Source organism: Pelmatolapia mariae, linkage group LG8 (genome assembly GCF_036321145.2).
Source record: "Pelmatolapia mariae isolate MD_Pm_ZW linkage group LG8, Pm_UMD_F_2, whole genome shotgun sequence".
In the NCBI taxonomy this organism is placed as follows: domain Eukaryota; kingdom Metazoa; phylum Chordata; class Actinopteri; order Cichliformes; family Cichlidae; genus Pelmatolapia; species Pelmatolapia mariae.
In genome coordinates this window covers 9721195-9740719 of record NC_086234.1, presented here as the reverse complement: position 1 = coordinate 9740719, position 19525 = coordinate 9721195, and the positions used below count along the sequence as shown (strand labels likewise).

Genomic DNA, 19525 nt, shown 5'->3' with positions numbered 1-19525 from the left:
TTCAATTGGGTGTGGTTTTATTCCAGCTTAGAGGTCAGAGTTGACACGGCGAAGGGATCCAGCTGTCAAACATCTCAGATAAATCACAGAGACAGATCACACATTTACCTCTTTTCTGGCAGAAGAGGGCAGCAGCCTCCACTGAACAACCTCACAAGACTTGACTCATGCATAGAGGAACCTTTTCTCTTTTTTTAAGGTTTCACAGTTAAGCCATTAATGCCTTCAGTGTTGCTTCTCTCCTACCACTTTGTAAAAAGGCACAGACTGTAAGAAGGTTTGGGAGACCCCATTTTCTAACATTGAGACAGAAACAATGGAAGCAGCTACAGGAGAGCCACACTACGACAAAAAAGTGAACAGATTTATTCTGACGTGCTGTTCCTGAGAGTAGATCATTTGGTTTCTCAGCAGGAATCCAGACTGTTGTGATTAGAGTAAGAATTAAGTGACAGCATTGATCAAAAGTCCCACAGCAAACATCCAAAGACAAGCACCAGTTTGAAAATGTAATGAAAAAAAAGGAACAAAGAAGCATTTCATTGTGACTAATAATCACAGACTTAGGTCATAATATCGAAACACATGAATTCAGTCTTGTGTGTCGAATAGAAAACTCTAATCAGCCCTCTTGACCTCAGAGGCCTTTGTTGAAGTAGACGTGTCGTATGCTGTCCCCATATTGAGACCTGATGGAGTCTCTCAGCTCGGGCTCCAGCTTCGAAACAGCCATAGAGCTGCAAGAGGAGGAAGAGAGGACAGAAAGGAAAAGAGGAGCAGAGTCAAAGGTTTGTTTGCATATCAAGGCAAAACAAAGTGTTGTAGTCAATGCTAATGAAAGTGTAGAGGACAAAACACATTTTTGTCAGTAAAAAAATAATAAAATCTACTCAGGTAATTAGGAAAGCAAATTATTATTTGACATGTACTTAATATTCATTGTTATAATGTTGTTATTACAGCTCTTCAAGGCCTCAGTAAAGAGTTATAAATGAGTTTTACAGCACAGGATGCAAAAAAAGTAAATAAAATCACATTTTAAAATGAGCAACATGAAGTTAAAAAGTTGCACTATTCTACTGTAAGTTTATAAAATCTTGGCAGGTTTTATTAAAGATAACTAGACATGTGCCGGTCTTTAGCACCGTGTGTGAACACTTTACTTCCTGAACCTTAAGGACGAAAGAACAGGCGATTTTAGGTTTATTCTCTGGGTGAATTGTTTGAGTCCTGGCTTAATCTCAATATAAAGAAAAGTGAGTCTTATCCCCCCAAAATTTTTTAAATAAGAACCGCATTTTACTTTATTTTCTTTAGTGTAAACTTACATTAAACATGGACAACATTTCATATAGACAGCAGTGTGCGTGCTTTTACTTGTGCAAAAGCTTAAAAAGAGAGTGAACGTAAAGGTGGAAGCCAGTTTATGAGCCAAGGCCCAGTTTAACATGACTGTGAACCATGCACAGCTGCTCCAGTAGAAAATATAGAATTGGTAAAGTAGAGAATAGATACTCTTTAAAGTTGAAATACTTCCAATGGGGGAAAAAAAAAAAAACATGCTCTCCAAACTGAAAATCCATGAGAAAGTTTTGTGTTTTTACCCTAAACACCAGCTAAACCATAAGTCACAGTGAACATCTGGAAAGCAGTTGTTAAGCGTCTTCATTCCACGCTCGCTGGTGCTGCGTTTTAATTCCACTCACCTCACTGACATTTCATTTTTTAGCTTTGCCTTCAGAGAACAATGACTTATGGATTACTGATTTGATTGTAGACCATTAGAAGCACCTGTTAACCGCACACTCATCAATAATTTTTTTCTTTTATAAGCATTTTATATTTTTATGAAACAAGAGCAGCGGAGAGAGATGAGAATTAAACAAAGGGAACGGGATGTGGCATGCATCCTCACCATTTTACTATCGGGTCACTCCCAAACCTTAAATTTAAGGCGGTAAGTCCAGACCTGGGCTGCACAATCAGACTAAACCAACATTTAAATCAATGATCATAAGTTCCCAAGCAGGCTTACATTATAATTTATATTTATAATTTGCTGGTAAGATGGAAATAAACTTGTAAAAATATGATTTGCCACATTTTATCTGAGTCTTTCAAAACAAACTAACATACGGATAAGCTGCATCCTTATTTGAAAATCTAACTTCAGTCAAAACTGTTTCCCGAAAGTTAATTTTCTCTGTGAGTTTTAAACTGGATCTGAAGACTGAGATGATGAAATATGTCTGAGCGAGCTTGAGCGAACAACACGTTTGAAAGGCGATTAGAGGCCAAAACACTGCAGCAGGATTTATTGTAACTCCAGGAATTCCAGAATCGCAAATTAATCCACCAGCTGCACTAACACGAACATCTTTTATTGGACCAAAGCCACAAGACTTGAAAACCTGAGCTTTCTGCTTTGGATTTTTAAAATCTGATTGTGTGAAACAGCTACAACTTAACTTAGACACAGGTCTTGATAACCTGCTTCCTCCTATAGAGAAGGTTTTACAAAAACTCTTCTATTTATGATTTATTCCTAAGTTTTATCACACAGCACACTGTATTACTTTGATTTTTGTCAATTCGAACATATGTAAGAGAGAGCATACCATCTGAAGCTGAAGACAACGTGTCTTAAAGCGTTTTAAGGGCTATTCTGAGGCAACTCTAATTTGATTACAAATACTATATTTCTATAGTATAGAAACCAACTCCACTCCTCCCTTCATTTAGAACATCAGCAAAAACTTTTCTGATGAGTTGAAGATCAAAAACGCTCAGTTTGAGCTTCAAAAACAGAACCAACCAATGAGCAACTGCACTGTAATCCTCCATCTTTTATATACAGTCAATGTTTATTTAAACAAAGGACTTTCTTTTTCCCTATTAATGTAATTGTGTGCAGTCCTATGAAAACTAAATACACCCTTACTGTTTCCACAGAAATTAAGAGAGTACGTAACAGCCAGGAGCTGCTAATCATCAGCAGGTGTAGGAACCTCTATAAAAACAGAGGTTTTGGCAGTTTGCTGTTCTGGAACATTTGCCACAGTCCCAGCAAATTCGTCCCAAAGTCAGTTTGTGCTCAAACAATCTGCAAAAAACCCAAGAGCTACATCACTGACTCTGCAGGCCTCAGTACAAAGAAAAAGACTGAACATGAAGGGCTTGTTTCTAAAGGTTGCCAGGAGAAAGCCCTTTCTCTCCAAAAGGAACGTGACAGCACAGCTTACTGTGAGCACGGCAGTGGAAGGCTGATGATGTGGGTTTATTTTGGAGCCACATGATCTCTACATCTTGTAGTCATTAAGTTAACCATGAATGCCTCTGTATACCGAAGTATCCTCAAGTCAAATGTGAGGTCTGAGGCTAAAGCTTGGCTGAAACTCGGTCACGTAACAGGACAATGATCTTAAGCACAACAGGCAGATAAAGAAAAGAACTGAGGTGTTGCAATGGCCCAAAGTCCAGACCTCAACCTCATTTAAGAGAATAAATGAATGCTCGCAAACTTCAACAAACTGTAAAGAAGAGTGGGTCAAAATTCCTCCACAATGATTTGAGAGACCAATAAAGCACAGAGAAAATGTACATAAATATGCATGTCAAGAAACCAGGCTGACTAAAGCTAATTATTTCTTGATGCTCCTTAAAGTCCACAAACTTCATGTGTGAAAGTAAAGAAACAGTTTCATTACCATCTCTGAGGGAACAGGGAGCAGGCAGCCGGCACCATGAAGATCAAACTTTGTGAAAAAAAGGACAAAAGTTACCACTGAAATACTCCAGAGGACATTATAGTACACCTGACCCTGTAAACTCGCTGTACTTACAACCCTCCCACCAGCATCACTTGAATTGGTCCATGGAGAAATGTGATTCTCTGTAAAAAGCGAGACAAGCACAATGAGGACAAATGCACACATTTAGCAGGAGAACGGTAATGAAGACGAACATCTTACCTGCATGAACTTGTATTTTTCCAGCCTTTGCATGATGATGGGGAGGACAACTGACAAAAGGAGAAGAAGAAGAACATTAAGTGAAGAAGAGAGAGAGGATTTATCATATCTTCATGACATAACTTTCTCCTAAACACTTCTTTGCGTACTCATTCCTGGTGCGGCCATGGTAACCCGAGAAATGACCACCTGAGTGATGCCTTTTACTGCTGCTTTCTGCAAACAGAAAAAACATGGAGACAATTTAGGAAAAAATAAACAAATTACAAAGTCCCTTAAAGTGCCTTAAAGTGTGTGCGGACCGTAGAGTGGCCCAGTTTGTTGCCATTTTCATCTGTGACGGCGATGCCATTCAGAATTTCCCTGAAAAACAGAGAAAATTAAGATGAAAAGACTAAAAACAAAGAAAAAGGAAACTGAACATGAATAAGTGTTTCTCTTACAGATAAGAGGGGAATGTGTTTATTGTGTTGTTTTACTAATTTATTTTGGATTTATTTTATAGCTTTATTGTTTTATGTCTTGCTCTGTACTTTAACAATATACAGTATCAAGTACTGCACAGTTCACAGTAAACACTCTTTTATTGGGAAGCTATTCTGACTTCACTTCAATACTGAAGACAAAAAAACAAAAAATAATCTGTAATAATGAGAGAGGATCTGTGCTAAAGGCCCCAGACCCTTCCCTGTGTCTCATTCACCTTCAGTCTCTCCCCACTTTCTTAATAAATGCCCAAAAGCACCAAAATTAAGCTTTAAAAGGATGAAAAGTGCTCTCCAAATCACGAATGTCACAAGCATCAAACTGGAGAACAAAATTGTGAAAATGAGCCAGCTCCTGTTTTTCTACCCGTGGAATGCAACGATCTCTGCTGAGATTTCCAGAAAAAAAACTAAACAAAAAGACACTAAGAGTGTGTAGAGTAACATTAAAAGTATGGATTCCTTGTTTTTGCAAACACAGAAACGTCCAAGTAGCTCAGAGATTACACAGATACACACAGAAATCAAGGAAAGCTAGTTTAAGACGTTAACTTTATGATATTTCAGCAAAACACTAATATCTTGAACTACGACTGCTGCGTCTGTTGTACCAACTCTACACAAACACATACAGAAGTCCTAACCATCCCAGTTTAGCAAGTAAATATGCCAACTTTAAATAATTAGTGCAACTGGTTTGGCAGGTATTTAATTAATGCATAATGGCCATTCAAAGTAAAAGTTAAATATAGGCTTTAAGGAGGCGTGATGTTCCGAGAAACAAACACATTTACTGAAGTTAAAGCTGGAATTTTCTTTGTGTTTACGAGCCTTAATTAATCCTAAAAACTCAAAATCCCTGAAATTTAAACCACAAATTTATGGAGAAAAAGCCAAATCTGCTTTGAATTTAATTTAACAAATGATATGACTTCACTTTGTGAGGGTGGATCATCAAACTGCAGGCAGACGGTAAACAATGACAGCACACATTAGTAAGAAGGTGCGACAGTAAATGACACCATCGGTACGCTGGAAAATCTTTCTACTGATAATCTGGTGATTCAAAGTTAAAATAACAAGTATTTCCTTATTGCTTTAGTTCCGGCACAAATAATTATTTAATTACACAATGGCTATAACATCTGCTAGTTGTTACTTTAAACCCTATTTTTCTTCTACTTTTTTTTTTAAATCTGTGTCATTAGTGCCAAGGCTTTCTACTAAATCTGTTCTTTCCTTCTTATTTTAACTTCAATGGCCCAAATATGCCATGATATAAAACAAAAGGGTGGAGACAGCTAAATTTCTGACTTCCCAGGGACCCTTGGTAGATAAAAAAGGTCTACCAAACTGAATAAATATAGTCGTGCTGGAAGCATGGACATGTGAACCTAATTTAATGAGATTCAGTGCAACAGTTGTTGAGATCACTGAGATAATTAGGATTCTGGTTGAGTATTGGTGCACTTAACCTTCCATCAAGAAGATGTTGAGCTTTTTCACATATAAAGTAGAAGTTTGTTTGAAAACCATGCTGGTGGAGCTAAAGGAAAACACTCAAAGACCGAAGGCTTCATCATCTGGAAACCATGAACATCTGTGCAAAATTTCACGGCAATTCATCCAATAGCTGTTGAAATATTTCAGCATGTACCAACTGACCTACATTACCATCCCCTGAGCCATAGCTAAAAGAGATTTACACATCACGCCACTATTTTAAGATCAGTAATTCTCCAGAACACCTTCTCTCAGGATCTAACACAGCAAACACTGCTCTGTGGTTGAGTCTCCTCAGGAAGCCTGCCCTTACAGAGTCGCTGTGGTTTTAGCAGACATGGCCAAAAAAACCTGCAGTTCAGAAAAACGCAGGAGGACTCACTGCTGCCTCATCATGGGAATGTTAACACAGTTGGCAGCTGCCACAGCTACAAAAGGGACCCAGCGAGCCACGAGAGGAGGAGCTTTCTGTGGGAAAAAGCAGAGAAAAGTCATCATGAATATCATCGTAATACCTGTAAAGATCTGTGCAGCTGTGAGTGGGTTAAAGGGACATTTTCAGTTTTTGTTCCTGTTGGTTTTTGTTCACCAACAGCAACAGGATATATATGACAGAAACCAAGAAAAAGCATAGCAGATGTGACCCAAACCATTATTTATAAGTTGGTTTGGCCATAATTTTAAACATAGGGCATAAAAGTGATCGCATCCAGATAAGTTTGACGACAAAACACTTCTTAAAAACAGTCAGCGCTGTATGAGTTCCTGTGTGCAGCATTTGTACCTTTGTGTAGAGGTTCAGTCCGACCGCTGTGGCTAAAGCTGTGCTGGTCGCTGTAACGTAGGCTACTCCAATCTGTCTGAGAGACACAACAATGGCATCGAACAGCAGCTGCTATTAGAAAACTGTTTTTTTTTTAAATGTTCACATAAATAGGCATATAAAATAGCCAGCATTCAGTATGTGGAGCTCTCACACGTTTTGCTTTGCATCCAGATAAAATTAAGGTGTGTTTAAATGCACCTATGTTTACATTTATCCAAATACTGTAAGTGTGCATTTGGTTAAGCTTCCACTACATGCCATTTTTATGATACACTGTGAAAGGGATCATTTCCTGTTGTGTGTTGTGTGCTACAGGTGAGAAAGGATAATTCTAGAAAATATCTCCCATAATTGTCCAAAGTTCATGTGTGAAAACTGCTTTACAGGTGCATGGCATGATATCCACCAGTACACACCATGCACCTGATGGCTGGATATGAAGAAAGCTACCTGTAAATCAATCCAAGAAGACAGGATCAAATCATTTTGTTGTGCAGACCACTTTGGAAGGAAGTTTGAAACAATTATTACCAATAAGGTAAAAGTATGTATCTGACGAGAAGTCTTTCGCTGTGGTAACCTAGTTAGCATGGGGGAATGGAAAGTGGCAGTGAAACTTGCTACTGCTCTTTTTACCTCTACTGATGCCCTCAAAAATTTCTAGTTGCTCACTGATGCTGTGAGAGTTCACTGCATTCTTATCTGGAGGATGTGAAATGGCAAACTTAAAGTCTTAAGAGCGCTTACTTGGGAGTAATGGGGGAGGCAGCGTTGCGGTTGGTGTAGTTGACTAAAGCGTTGAAGGACTGATTTACCCACTGCCAGAACACCACAGCAGGAACTGTCCTAGAAACAGACATGAATTATGAAACCTGTAAAACTTCCTCTGCAAGAAAGTAGGATGTGGTAAAATGCAGCTCTGCCTGTTCGCTCTTCTCTACCTGTAGAACTGCAGCATGAAGCCGGTGATGGCCATGCCTCCGGGTACCTGGAATGACATGCGGCCGATGAGGTTCATGCGGTCTCCTGTGTCTGGGTGAAAAGCTGAGTCGTAGAGCTTCTTAGCATAGTAGAGCTGCTCTACTGTGGTGCCGGGAGGGATGGATCCCGCTCTGCAAAGCAGCAAAAAAACAAAAACACACTCAATGACGCTGGCGGAACCTTTCGTAACTACAACACAGATTCATAATAAAATCTGCAGAAGCATGGTTACATCACAGAGAACAGGGTATGAAGCAAAACGTTGAAGGTAAAATGGGAATTTCTACGATTTTGCCACAGGCATGACAGGTGGTTTCCTTCTTTACTTAAACTACTCTTCTGCCGTTAGTTTTGTCTTCTGCATGTGAAACGCAGCTCTTATTCGATTGCAGAATGCTCTTTATTTTCAGGGTGAGTATTAGGCCGCACTGTGGTTGTCTGCAGGGGTCAGCTGTACTGTTATCAGCATGAGAGCTGCTAGTGGTCTGGCCATGACTGGCTCACTATCAGCAGCTTTTACTACAGTTACAGTTGCATAACGAGTTGTTGGCAACTTGACCAGCATTGTCTGTACTTGACTTGTCCGCTCTGATCTGCTTTTTTCCCCTTTGGTCTCTCAGGGAAAAGGTAATGATGACAGAAATACTGAAGGAATAGACCACAACTTTCATTTAGCTTTAAAGTTAGCTGTTCAATTACCTTTAAAAAGAAATAGAGGGACTGTATTTTAAAAACAATGTATTATTCTCATTTCCAACTTTATATTTTCATTCTTGGACTCTAGTAGACTGGCTCTGTGAGATTTACAGTTCAAAATAATTTATCTTTATACTGGGCCTTTGCACGGCTAAAACAATGTGCTTTAGCTCCTCTCCCCATAATCCAACTTTCTTTTGATTGGCCATCCAGCAAGTCGGTAGGGTTTCTGTGGTTGCAGCCAGAGCTGTGTGCCTGAGATGACCACTCTTACTTGTACTTATCATACAGAGTAGCTAAAACTGTCTAAAGCAGTCTGCACACAAGTTCAATAGTATAACATAAGAATATCAAGTTTAAGGTTATATTTTCTTTCTCCAGCGTTTTGTTTCTCTAACAATGGAGTGAAACTCTTTTTGTGAGGGTGTCCTGGGCCATCATAGGCAGCATTAACCCAGGATGGTTTCCAATAGCGGGGGAAACCAGAGCTCCTAAAAGGAAACCCACTGGGAGAACATGCAAACTCCAAACAGTAGTTCCATTTCCAGGTTTGAACCCAGGATAGAGCAAGCCAATGAGCCACTGTGCCCTGAATGTCTTTTATCAAAGGAAACTTGAGGACGGTCACATGACACGAGACATTTTAGAGCTTGTGCATTCATTTTCTCACCTGCAGCTTTCTACTAAAGCTTTGGCCTCATCTAATCGCGAGTCAGGCAGAAGCGCTGTTCGGCAATCGGTGATGTTGAAGAAATGTTTTAGTCTCCCCATGAACGTAGACTGATCCCATCGTGGTGCGTCGATGTCAAACGAGCTCAGAGCCATTGCGTCTGTTAAAATCCAGGTGCAGATTAATGCATCAAAAAGCCTCGCAGCCTGTGTTCGCTCTGCGGGACGTCACTCAGCAGCTGCAGTCAGATCCTGAGGAAAAGGGGAAGAAAGACATTATTACAGGACAGTCAAAGAGTGGTGAATAGTTAATGCATGCTCTTGTCCTACTTTGAGCTGATGTAACATTAACAGATTTTTGTTTTTTTTTAGCTCAGCGGCTCAGAGACAGTAGTTTTCTCTACCTTTGAACTCAACATCCCACATGCAAAGGTATATGTTTATAAAGCTGAGACACAACACAAAACTTATTTGGATAATTAACATCCAAACAGTCTCTTCGGTTTCCCTAATCTAAGAATTTCATAACACTCCCTTGGGTTTGAAAATACATGTATCCATAACAAATCTGAAAAGCTGTGAGCTTTAGTTAATTTCTATTACCAGTCCAACGCTTCATTCCATTGTGGTTCTGGATGTAAGGAGTCCATGCGAACACGTAATCACCCTTTTAGCCTTTCTGCTTCCATAATGAAGGATTGACTGGACTCATGGGGTCACTTAATTAAATTTGCGAGAGCTTTGACAGTGATGTCAGTGTCTAGAGCACCAAACCTACAACAGCAGAGTGAACCCAGACAGCTGTTTGTTATATCAGCATACATGCTGAATTTGATGCATGTACGGTGATGTTTGAGAGGAGAAAACTGAGCAAATGTGCAGGATACAAAAACAGCTATTTAATATTATTTAAAGTCTTACAAGCCTTCATTTCTTACAACAAATGAAGCAGCTCACACATCCGGAGTTAATTCAAAGCCTTGAGTTTGTATTTTATAGCTTTTAACTGTAATTTTAAATATAAGGTCCAAAGGAATGCAAATGCAAGTGAGAGAGACTTTCATTAGACTAAAAAAAAATTAATAAATAAACCCATCCGAGAGACAGCAAAAACTTCAGGAGTGGCCAAATCAAGAATCTGGTATATTTATAAGAAGGAATGAGATGGCCAGCTCAGCAACACCAAAAGGCCTAAAGACGTCAAAGTCTACCTAGATCACTCTGAAGGTGCAAACCACTGGTTACACTGGTCTAGAAGTCCAGATTAGACATCTAAAAGAGCCTGCATAGTTATGAAAAAAATAATTAAAAAACTGAAAATACTAATCAAGATAGACGAGAATGATGGGAAGAGAAAAGTATGATGAAGAAGAGAAACGGCTCATGATCTGAAGTGTAAATGGTGGAAAGGATGTTATGGCATGGACATGTATGGCTGCCAGTGCAACCGGGTCGCTGGTGTTTATTGATGACGTGACCGCTGATAGAAGTAGCAGGATGAACTGTGAAGTGTGCAAGGCTATTTACTTTCTGCTCAGATTCAGCCAACTTATTGGAATGGGCTTGCAAATAGATAATCACCCAAAGAACTGCAACAACATTCCTTTGCCTTGAGTTTCTCAAAGCAAAGAAATTTGATATTCTTTAACAGCTTTACCAGAGCAGGCTTTTCATTTATTAAACCAGAAAGGTACAAAGACCCAGAAAAGATCCTTGAATTCAAGCTGAAAGTCTGCACTTCAGTCACAGCTAAACTACTAAAATTGTATCTTTATCCAACAAATTATTGACCTGACAGTAGAGCTGGGCGATATAAGATTTTTTCATATCACGATATGTTTTTTTCATTTCAGGCGATAACGATATATATCACGATATAAGCCAAATAACTATATTTGTAAGATTTAAATGTGCCGTTGCTCACAAGTAAAATGTGAAATAATCTGCAGCTTGTTTTAATTTAAATATTTATTTCCCAAAATAAGTTCAACAGGGTAGATGTACTTAAGGAACGTGAGACTTCAGTTTCAGATAAATAAAGGCAAATATTGCAAACTACACAAAAGGCAGCCTAAATTGTCAATTCCACTTAGAAACAAAATATTAATTCTAAAAATAAATCTTAGTTCGTTTTACAGAAGAACAGACAAAATTGACTAACTTTTGTCAATATCAAATAAACTGAGAACTAAAAGGAAATTCTCAATCTCTCCTTGTTGTATAGCTTAGCTTTTCAAACAGTTTTAACAGTTACTTTAGTCTGACAAAAGCCGAATGACGAATTAGCGCTTTCAGACAGAGATTGAGCATGCACCGGTTTATTGTATTTCCAGACTTGCTTTTGGCACAATTTACAGTGCGCGCTACTCTGTTTTTTGTCAGACTTGAAATAGCCGAAATACCTTCACACTACGGAACTTCTATGGCCCTTCCGTTCGATAAGCTCTCCGGAATTGGAACCATCATCGGTTTTTTCTTCGGTAACCTTCGCTCACGCTCTGGGTTGATTTTTCTCTAGTCGGCAAACTCATTTCCTTCATTATCTGGGCAGCCCGGCTGCAAAAACAAATACACATGTGCGCACTTGTGCTGTACGTAACAAGTCACGTGACGTGACGCTGCGGCTGTGATTGGTTCGGCTCTGCGCTACTTAATTTGGATTGGCTGTTCTTTTTTTTTTAAGAGGACAAGAGAGATGAGGCCTATCGCAATAGTTAAATTCTTCTATCGAGAAAAAGTTATTTCGCAATACATATCGTTATCGTTCTATCGCCCAGCTCTACCTGACAGTATAAAATGCTTTAAGTGCAAAGAATAAAACCTGTGATATAAATGTGGCTTGTATTGTACAAAGGGATTTCAGAGCTCAGCAACTTGCCTTCCTCATAAAATTATGGTGGTTATAGCCACAAAAGTAACATATTTAAATACTTTGCACCACATCTCCTAGAGGAAACGGTGCCCATGTTGGCATTAAACACTGGTAAACATACTAACTTTCGTCTGTTCAGCATCATTCCTCCAACCCCTGCTGCGATATCATTGCTCTGACTATCCTGTAGCTTTGTAGCTCAGGCTCTCTAAAGTTAGGCTGTTGGAAACATCTGCTCTTGGGTTTAAACCAAACACAAACTGCCTAAAAACCCTCAAAGCCCAAACGTCTACTAGAAATCATCAACCACCTCCTGTTAATGTGTCCTCGGGTAGTGATTTTGTGTTTTTTGCAACTGCACCATTGTGCTTGCTTTGAAGCAACGGGGGGATCCAAAACGTGCTGACTACAGCTCAGCCTATCCAAATGTCCCACAGTTCATCTCCATTAGGCACTTACTGTAAGTTTTAGGTAAGTTTTGAAACAGGTGAAATGTAGGAGAATGGAGAAGAGGATATCGGCGGTCTCTGAAGGTTCAGCCTGGTTGGAACTGGATTATTTCTGAAGCTGTTTGTTTACAAAATAGGTCAAAGGTCTGAGGAACATGGTGGAGAATAAGTCAACGTATTACCAGGACATATAAATAATAATATTAAAGAACGTATGTAGGACTGCATCTGAAAAAATTATTACACCTTCATAACTCCTTACTTTGTTTGATTAAAGATTCAGTTTACAGTTAATTTAAAACAGAGAGAACAACAAATCTTCACATTTAAAAGCTAAAACTAGAAAACACTGAACTTTTTTTCATGACAAATGATTAACCACTTAAAAAAAGGTGATGAGGACAAAAAGCCTTAGCAGCAGAGCACGTATCCTGAAAATCTTGATGTAGTGTTTTGTTCACAAAAATGCAGCTTTAACTACATGTTAAACAACTTATCAAGCCCTTATCAAATATTTCCACTAGGACCAAAGCAAATAATGAAACCGTCACCTGTAGTGAAGGTCAGCAGGGTCCTAATCAATTTGGCCACGGTCACGGAGAACATGATTGATTTGTTCATTGATAAATCAATAGGGAGGCTGATTGATTATAATGAGAATAATAAGACACAACCATGCAAGAAGACCTAAATGTTTGTTGCAGGGCAACAGCACAGCATAGATCCCAAAAATTATTGATAGGAGCAGTAGTTACTTGGGTAAAACTGCAAGTATTGCACTTTAGTAATGCTCAAATACAAGTTCAACTCCCATAGATATATCACTAAAAGTACTAAACGAAGCTAAATAATCCCTGACAGATATGATTATGTAATAAAATGATAATAAGCAATGTTTTGATGTAAAGCAACATTTCACTGCTGTAGCTGGCTAAGACGAGGCTTGGTTAAAGTGGACCAACTATTGAAACAAATGAAGAGCAAATTGCGAAATATTCACATTTAAGGGTCTGGAACTGTGTGTTGTTTTTTTGTTGTTGTTTTGTTTGTATATTTTGGATGAAAAATCAGTGATTATTAGTGAAGTAGTAGAGTCAACTGATCGATCAATCAATGATTACTATTTCTTCATCCATATGGTGGAGTAAAAGAAATAAGAGATGTAACGTGCAGAGTACTGCAGTACAGGTAGTTACTACTGCTGTCTAGCAGAAGGTTGCCAAACTGGATCTGTAGGCCACAGCCCTAGTAACATCTGGATAAGTAGGAGCACGTGGCTGCTAATGGTTGAAATGTTAAATTACTTACATGCAGTTTGTGGAGAAGAGAAATGTGTGGAGACCTGTGTGAAGACAACCGACCAGAGTGCTGTGAAAAGAGTGAAAACATGTCAGTTGGGGCTCACTGACTGATGCAACTCAGTCCTCGCGTTACCAGCTGGGTCTGACGGTGGGGGACCCCCAGCAAAGCACGAGCCAAAACACCGACACACCGGCTGCAAACACCGCCGTTTGAAACCGAAAATATACCTGTGTATACACCTCCAACGGACCAGCAGAGCACGAACCTGCCAGGTGGTCAGCTCAACTCCCGTGCAGGTATAGTAAAAGAAAAAAAATGCGCACGTGGCACGTCGTCCTCCAATCAAAGGCTGGAGCAGATGGGGCAGATCCTTGCGTTTAAACCAGTGGAAACCGAACCTGATATTTGGCTGAAGACTAAAATTAAATCAGAAACTGGGGGAGCGGTTCCAGATGTTGAATCAATCCCCCTCCAGTTTACAGCTACTGTTAGTAGCTAGCTAATTACTTCGGTGACAGTATATCCGGTTTGTTATGGTAAAAAGTAGTAGAAATTTATGTCCGTTAACTTATTTTAACATTATGGACAAGAAGAATGCACAAAATGAGATTTCAAAGTGTACTGTCTAAAGACAGTTAAACATTTAGCATGTAGCTAACTAAACTCGTCCACCTTAGTTTTGGGTTTAGCGATGCCTTCATGGTGTTTAAAACAAAATGTAAATAAGGAACACCCGTTTACCGTGGTCTGCTGCCATAATGACCACTTAGTAACGAGCCGCTACAAGAACGAATAACACAGGGAAATAAATGTTAATGAACAGAATGTGTACACTTCGATTACAAAAGAAAAGCATATCCCCTCAAAACAGTATCAGAGTCGGCATTTTTTATTTTACCCATTTAAAAAAATGTTTCATGAATGCAACACGACGCAGAATCTGTGCGTATCTCTACGTCTGACGTCACTCCCCTTAGTAACCCTCGGCGGCGTCTCCAGGAGAGAAGGCAACAAGATGGTGAGTTTTAATTTATCGCAAACATTTAGCGCATAACCTAACACAAACTTCCTCGAGTGCTCATACTTCTACACCTTATCGTCCATTTTAGTTATATCAATTGTAATAAATTCCGTCACCACCAGGTTGACAAAGAAAAAAATCGACTGCCTTGTTGCTTCGTTCAGTTATCAGGGGAGATTAGCTTAGCACGTTAGCTGTGTTTAGCTCCCATTTGCGTGCCGTTATCTAGCCCTGCCTGGGAAACAAATTAGCCGTAAGGATCAAGAAAGTCAAAGCACAAGATCTGACTTGCTGCTCAGAGGATCTGTTACCGTTAGACGAGTGCTTGTACATCATCAAAATCCATAGAGGGTGCTAGAAATGGCCTGTTGGTGGATGGAAAGAAGAGATGTGTTTAGTGCAATGGTGGTTAGCTGCAGCAGTGCTCCCCCTGTCCCCCCGGAACAGTAACACCACGCTGTTGTTTTTAACTGCTTGTTGTAGGGATTGCTGTCCATCCTGCGCAAGCTAAAGAGCACACCAGACCAGGAGGTGAGGATACTGCTGCTGGGTCTGGACAACGGTGGGAAGACCACACTCCTTAAACAGTTGGCATCTGAGGACATCAGCCACATCACGCCCACGCAGGTAAGACACAAAGGATGTTTGTATACAAAGCGTGGTCGAGGAACTTTTCACCTCCTCTTACTTATTTTATCTTCTTCCTGCAGGGATTCAACATTAAGAGCGTGCAGTCTCAGGGGTTTAAACTAAATGTCTGGGACATTGGAGGCCAGAGGAAGATCAGGCCGTACTGGAGGAACTACTTTGAAAACACAGATGTTCTGGTGAGGAGATGATGCACCAAATGAAGCAATATGACCTTAATTTCAGTAACATGCAACTCTTTCACACACTAACAAAGAAAACTTTTTGTTTCAGATTTATGTCATTGACAGCGCTGACAGAAAGAGGTTTGAGGAAACGGGTCAGGTATGTAACTGTGTATAAGGGTTTTGGCTCCTCACCAAAGAAGTTTCAGTTTCCTACCAAATGAATGGTGATAAAAAAAAGAGAATTGGACTATATATAGTTAAATGAAAAATAAAACCAAGTTTTGGAGTTTCCAGATGGTTCTCTAATTATGACTGAAAAAAATAGTTAAATATATGCATATTTAAAATTTTTGAACCTTCCTCTACCTACCGTTTTGAGAAGTACTGCCCTGGAGGAGTCTTATAATTCAACTTAAATTTTAAATGTACTAAGAGGTGTTAAAAAAACAATGTTAAAAATGTCAAAAAGGATTCTACATGCTTTATTTTTCAGTATTGTGAAACTCAACTCTATATCAACTCTATAGTAAATGTCACTAGTTGTCTTTCACATTTTTTTTTCAAATTACTTTACACTTTACACAACTGTTTTAATTTTGTTTTTAATATTTTAATTACCCAGTACTCAGACATTTTTTAATGTATCTGTCCCAGATTATACATACTGATTCATTTTATGGCAAGAAAGCCAATTATTTTATTTATTTTTTATTAAACAGCTGATTATTTCCCCCAAATCATTTGTAAATGATACCAAACCAATCCTAAAACTTTTAACCATTTAGTTTATTTTTACAAAAGGGTCAAAATTAATAAGCAAGAAATACATTTTATTCATAGTTTTTTAATAATTACAGAAGCTGAGGATATAGTGTTTAAGGTGTTAGGCTATATAATATATAAAATATATATTTTATGTTAGAAATAGAGAAAACATGGATAATTCCATGTTTTGCTTCTGACTTTAAATGTGGCTAATGCGTTCACCTTACACACGAAAGATACCTGGTTTGATTCCGGGAGGAGACCCAAACCAGCCTCAGGATGTACAAGCTAGTGCAAGCGGCAAGCTTGGATAAATTGAAAGGTTGTGTCAGGAAGGGCATCAGGCATAAAATAATAAAATCTGACCCAAATCAAATATCAAATATATCCATGTGGCAAACTCCTGGGAAATAAAGTAGCAGCTTAAAGGTCTTCTTCTTAAGGATCTGAACCCTAGAGCTGTTTTACATTACACTGTAGTTGAAGTCCCTTCTGGTTGTGTAAGTGTGTGTCTGTCATGATGTGTGGCTGACAGATGTGTGTGTCTGTGTGTGCGCTGCAGGAGCTGGCTGAGCTGCTGGATGAGGAGAAGCTGAGCGGTGTTCCTGTGCTGATCTTTGCAAACAAACAGGACCTCCTGACCGCCGCCCCAGCCTCCGAGATCGCAGAGGGTCTCAATCTGCACACCATCCGGGATCGCATGTGGCAGATCCAGTCCTGCTCCGCCCTCACTGGCGAGGGGATTCAGGTGAGCAGATGAACTGTGCTTCACCTTTGTTGCATTTAAAAAATATACATATATCTATATTTTCCTTCTCACCCCACTGCTTCCCCTAAATTTAATACAGGAGGGCATGAACTGGGTCTGCAAGAGCGTCAACTCTAAGAAAAAATAGCTTTGCTTGTAGTCTTCTACTAATCAGGAGGACCAGCAACAGCAGCAGCACACACGCATACACTGACACACATTGCACCCTCCTGAGCCTTAGTACAAGGGATATACCTGTGAATGTACACACACTACTAATCCAACATGGACTTGGAGTTTTTAACCCCTCTGCATTCCCGCATCGCTGATGTTTACTAATCTCAGCACATCTTCCTGTGCTGGCCTCTACAACGAGGAGGGGCGTTTGCCTTCAAAAGGGAACCCAAACCAGCATATCGACCCCTTCCACCCCTCCGCCGTCCACCCACGTCACCATCTCGGTCCAACCGCAGCCACCCATGCGCAGCCTGTCACAGCCTCAAACATTCCCATTAAACTGCTGTCTTTCACTGGAATTCCAACATGTTCTTTAAGCTCTTTCACACGCTGTCCTGGAAACCACCCCCCCCCCTCCATCTCACTTCTATGTCGTGACAGTTTTTGTTGTTTTTGGTTCTTCATCATTCCACAAAAGGCTGTAAAGCGCTTTTCCTGCTATGGCTCTGTTCGAAGTGACGTATATTTTTGTAATTGTCTTATTTATGGTGAAGTAGAGTGTAGAGCGCTTTTAAACAACAGCTCATGCGGCGTGTGTGTGTGTGTGTCTGTGTGTGTGTGTGATTTCAAGGATGTTTGAGAAACAGTCCAACTCTCCCCACTACAGATAAAATAATACTCTACATGTTAATATGTAAAAAGGAGGCTGAAATTAAATGGTTAAGGACATTTTTCGATCAACTGTAAATAGCGCAGCTCTGTGTTCATATGTTACGTTATGCACATGTTATAGAGTATTTGTTACCCTGCTGTAGTCTATAATGTTTGCATATCTAATGTATGCTAGCAGATCTGTAACAGAGGAATAGGTACTGTATGTCCCAGTGCATTTCTATGTGCAGGTAATTCGCTCCTTTTGATATTCTTGAATGTAATCTGTTCAGAGCTGAAGATACTGTATGTGAATAAAAACACGAGAAAAATGTTTCACAAGTCTTACATTTATTTAGTTTCTGGATGCAGTAACATACTTGGATACTGAAAACTTGGTCACATAAGCAGGTGGAGTCGTGCGCTTAATGACAACAACCACCCTCTGTGGAGAGGCCGCTGTGGGAGTTGATGGGTGGGGCGCAGAGCATTGTTTTCACTATCAAAATGTGGATTTGATCTAGCAGTACGATACCCTATTTGTATGGAACTGCAGCACACATTTGTCCCTCTTGTGTGCTGGTACAAGCCTGCGTCACACAAGATTATTATACAGTGAGATAATAGGTGTGGAAAAAGAAAAGATTTTAGTTAACCGAAATAGAAATAAGTAGACTTTTATGGGGGGAAAAAGTGTTCACTGAGACAGTGTGCATGAGTGTGAGTCAACTGCCTTCATTTAGTGTTTGTGTTGAGAGTCATGACAATATAAAATCAAACAAATCTGTAAAAATACCTCCAGAACCTTTCAGAATGAGCTGATTGTTTTATATTAAGTAAGTTTAGTACATTTAATGACCCATGCAAAATTTTACCTTCCTTCTGGGATTTCCTTCTGAACTACCAGCCCTTGAATTATATAGGCATTGGTATAAGTGTTCTGCTTTTCAAGTTGCCTTATGTCTTCTAGTATATTTGAGCTGTCCTAATTTTTTAAATACAAAAGATATCTACATGAAATTTCCAGGGCTGAAAGACACATTTACTGAAAACCAGCAACCAAACCAGTTTTACACGTTCCCCATGTGTCATGATCTCATTTTTGTTCATTTTTGTTCTATGGGGAAACTTGAGCATCAGTATCATGGGATATATGACAGCTTCAATAGCAAAACTGGACCACTTTAATGTCTAGGATGTAGAGTAATAGAAACAAGCTCTGGCACCCAGGATGTTTTCTCTGTTTTCTGTTAATTCACTGGAAAAGTTCAAAAAGTATATATTGGGTAAACTTGCAGGGGTTATATCACCACGTGTGGTCGGTGACGGTTAAAACAAGGTTTAGCATATTATAAAGGTCTGATTTCTATCTATATTTTAATACTGGGATCATCTTCTAGCCACGATTTGTTTCTAATATAGTCAGATTTTGCACAAATTAAATCCAAAACCTGAAATTCTATTTATTCAAAGAATTAAAACCATGTTAATGTTGAATAAGTGAGCTTTAAACATATATTCAGCCATCAATCATCTCTTTAGCTTCTCTAGAATAAATAAATAAATAAATAAATGCTGATGTTTAATAAAATAT

The 19525-nt window shown here is 39.3% G+C and overlaps 2 protein-coding genes across 4 annotated transcripts; one reads left to right on the top strand and one right to left on the bottom strand.

The window, feature by feature from the left end:
* sfxn2 (sideroflexin 2) lies at window positions 1-15252 on the bottom strand. Of its 3 annotated transcripts, none has more exons than XM_063482746.1 (13): window positions 15087-15252; window positions 13761-13820; window positions 9133-9383; window positions 7727-7897; window positions 7533-7631; window positions 6744-6819; window positions 6342-6427; window positions 4274-4334; window positions 4121-4187; window positions 3972-4021; window positions 3843-3892; window positions 3708-3755; window positions 1-737 (listed from the first exon to the last, which is right to left on the bottom strand). In XM_063482746.1, exons 3-13 carry the CDS (start codon window positions 9285-9287, stop codon window positions 638-640), a joined length of 963 nt encoding a protein of 320 aa, XP_063338816.1. In that variant the 5' UTR covers window positions 9288-9383; window positions 13761-13820; window positions 15087-15252; the 3' UTR covers window positions 1-637. The 3 variants fall into 3 exon arrangements, with proteins under 3 accessions (XP_063338816.1, XP_063338815.1, XP_063338817.1); XM_063482745.1 differs by lacking the exon at window positions 15087-15252 and adding an exon at window positions 13982-14424; XM_063482747.1 differs by lacking the exon at window positions 15087-15252 and adding an exon at window positions 14020-14424.
* Window positions 14710-18267, top strand: arl3b (ADP ribosylation factor like GTPase 3b). Its single transcript, XM_063482749.1, has 6 exons — window positions 14710-14772; window positions 15259-15402; window positions 15486-15602; window positions 15697-15747; window positions 16918-17103; window positions 17204-18267. The coding sequence occupies exons 1-6, from the start codon at window positions 14770-14772 to the stop codon at window positions 17249-17251; spliced, it is 549 nt and encodes a 182-aa protein (XP_063338819.1). The 5' UTR covers window positions 14710-14769; the 3' UTR covers window positions 17252-18267.
* The last annotated feature ends 1258 nt before the right edge of the window (window positions 18268-19525 follow it).

What these genes read in the sequence shown, in the direction of transcription:
- sfxn2 (XM_063482746.1), bottom strand. Translation starts at nt 9,287, where the DNA reads ATGGCTCTGAGCTCGTTTGACATCGACGCACCACGATGGGATCAGTCT. An exon ending in GCCTCCCCCATTACTCCCAA is followed by an intron (nt 6,820 to 7,532) that starts GTAAGCGCTCTT and finishes TGTGTCTCTCAG; the next exon opens with ACAGATTGGAGTAGCCTACG. An exon ending in ACAAACTGGGCCACTCTACG is followed by an intron (nt 4,188 to 4,273) that starts GTCCGCACACAC and finishes TTCTGTTTGCAG; the next exon opens with AAAGCAGCAGTAAAAGGCAT.
- arl3b (XM_063482749.1), top strand. An exon ending in GCCACATCACGCCCACGCAG is followed by an intron (nt 15,403 to 15,485) that starts GTAAGACACAAA and finishes TTCTTCCTGCAG; the next exon opens with GGATTCAACATTAAGAGCGT. An exon ending in GGTTTGAGGAAACGGGTCAG is followed by an intron (nt 15,748 to 16,917) that starts GTATGTAACTGT and finishes TGTGCGCTGCAG; the next exon opens with GAGCTGGCTGAGCTGCTGGA.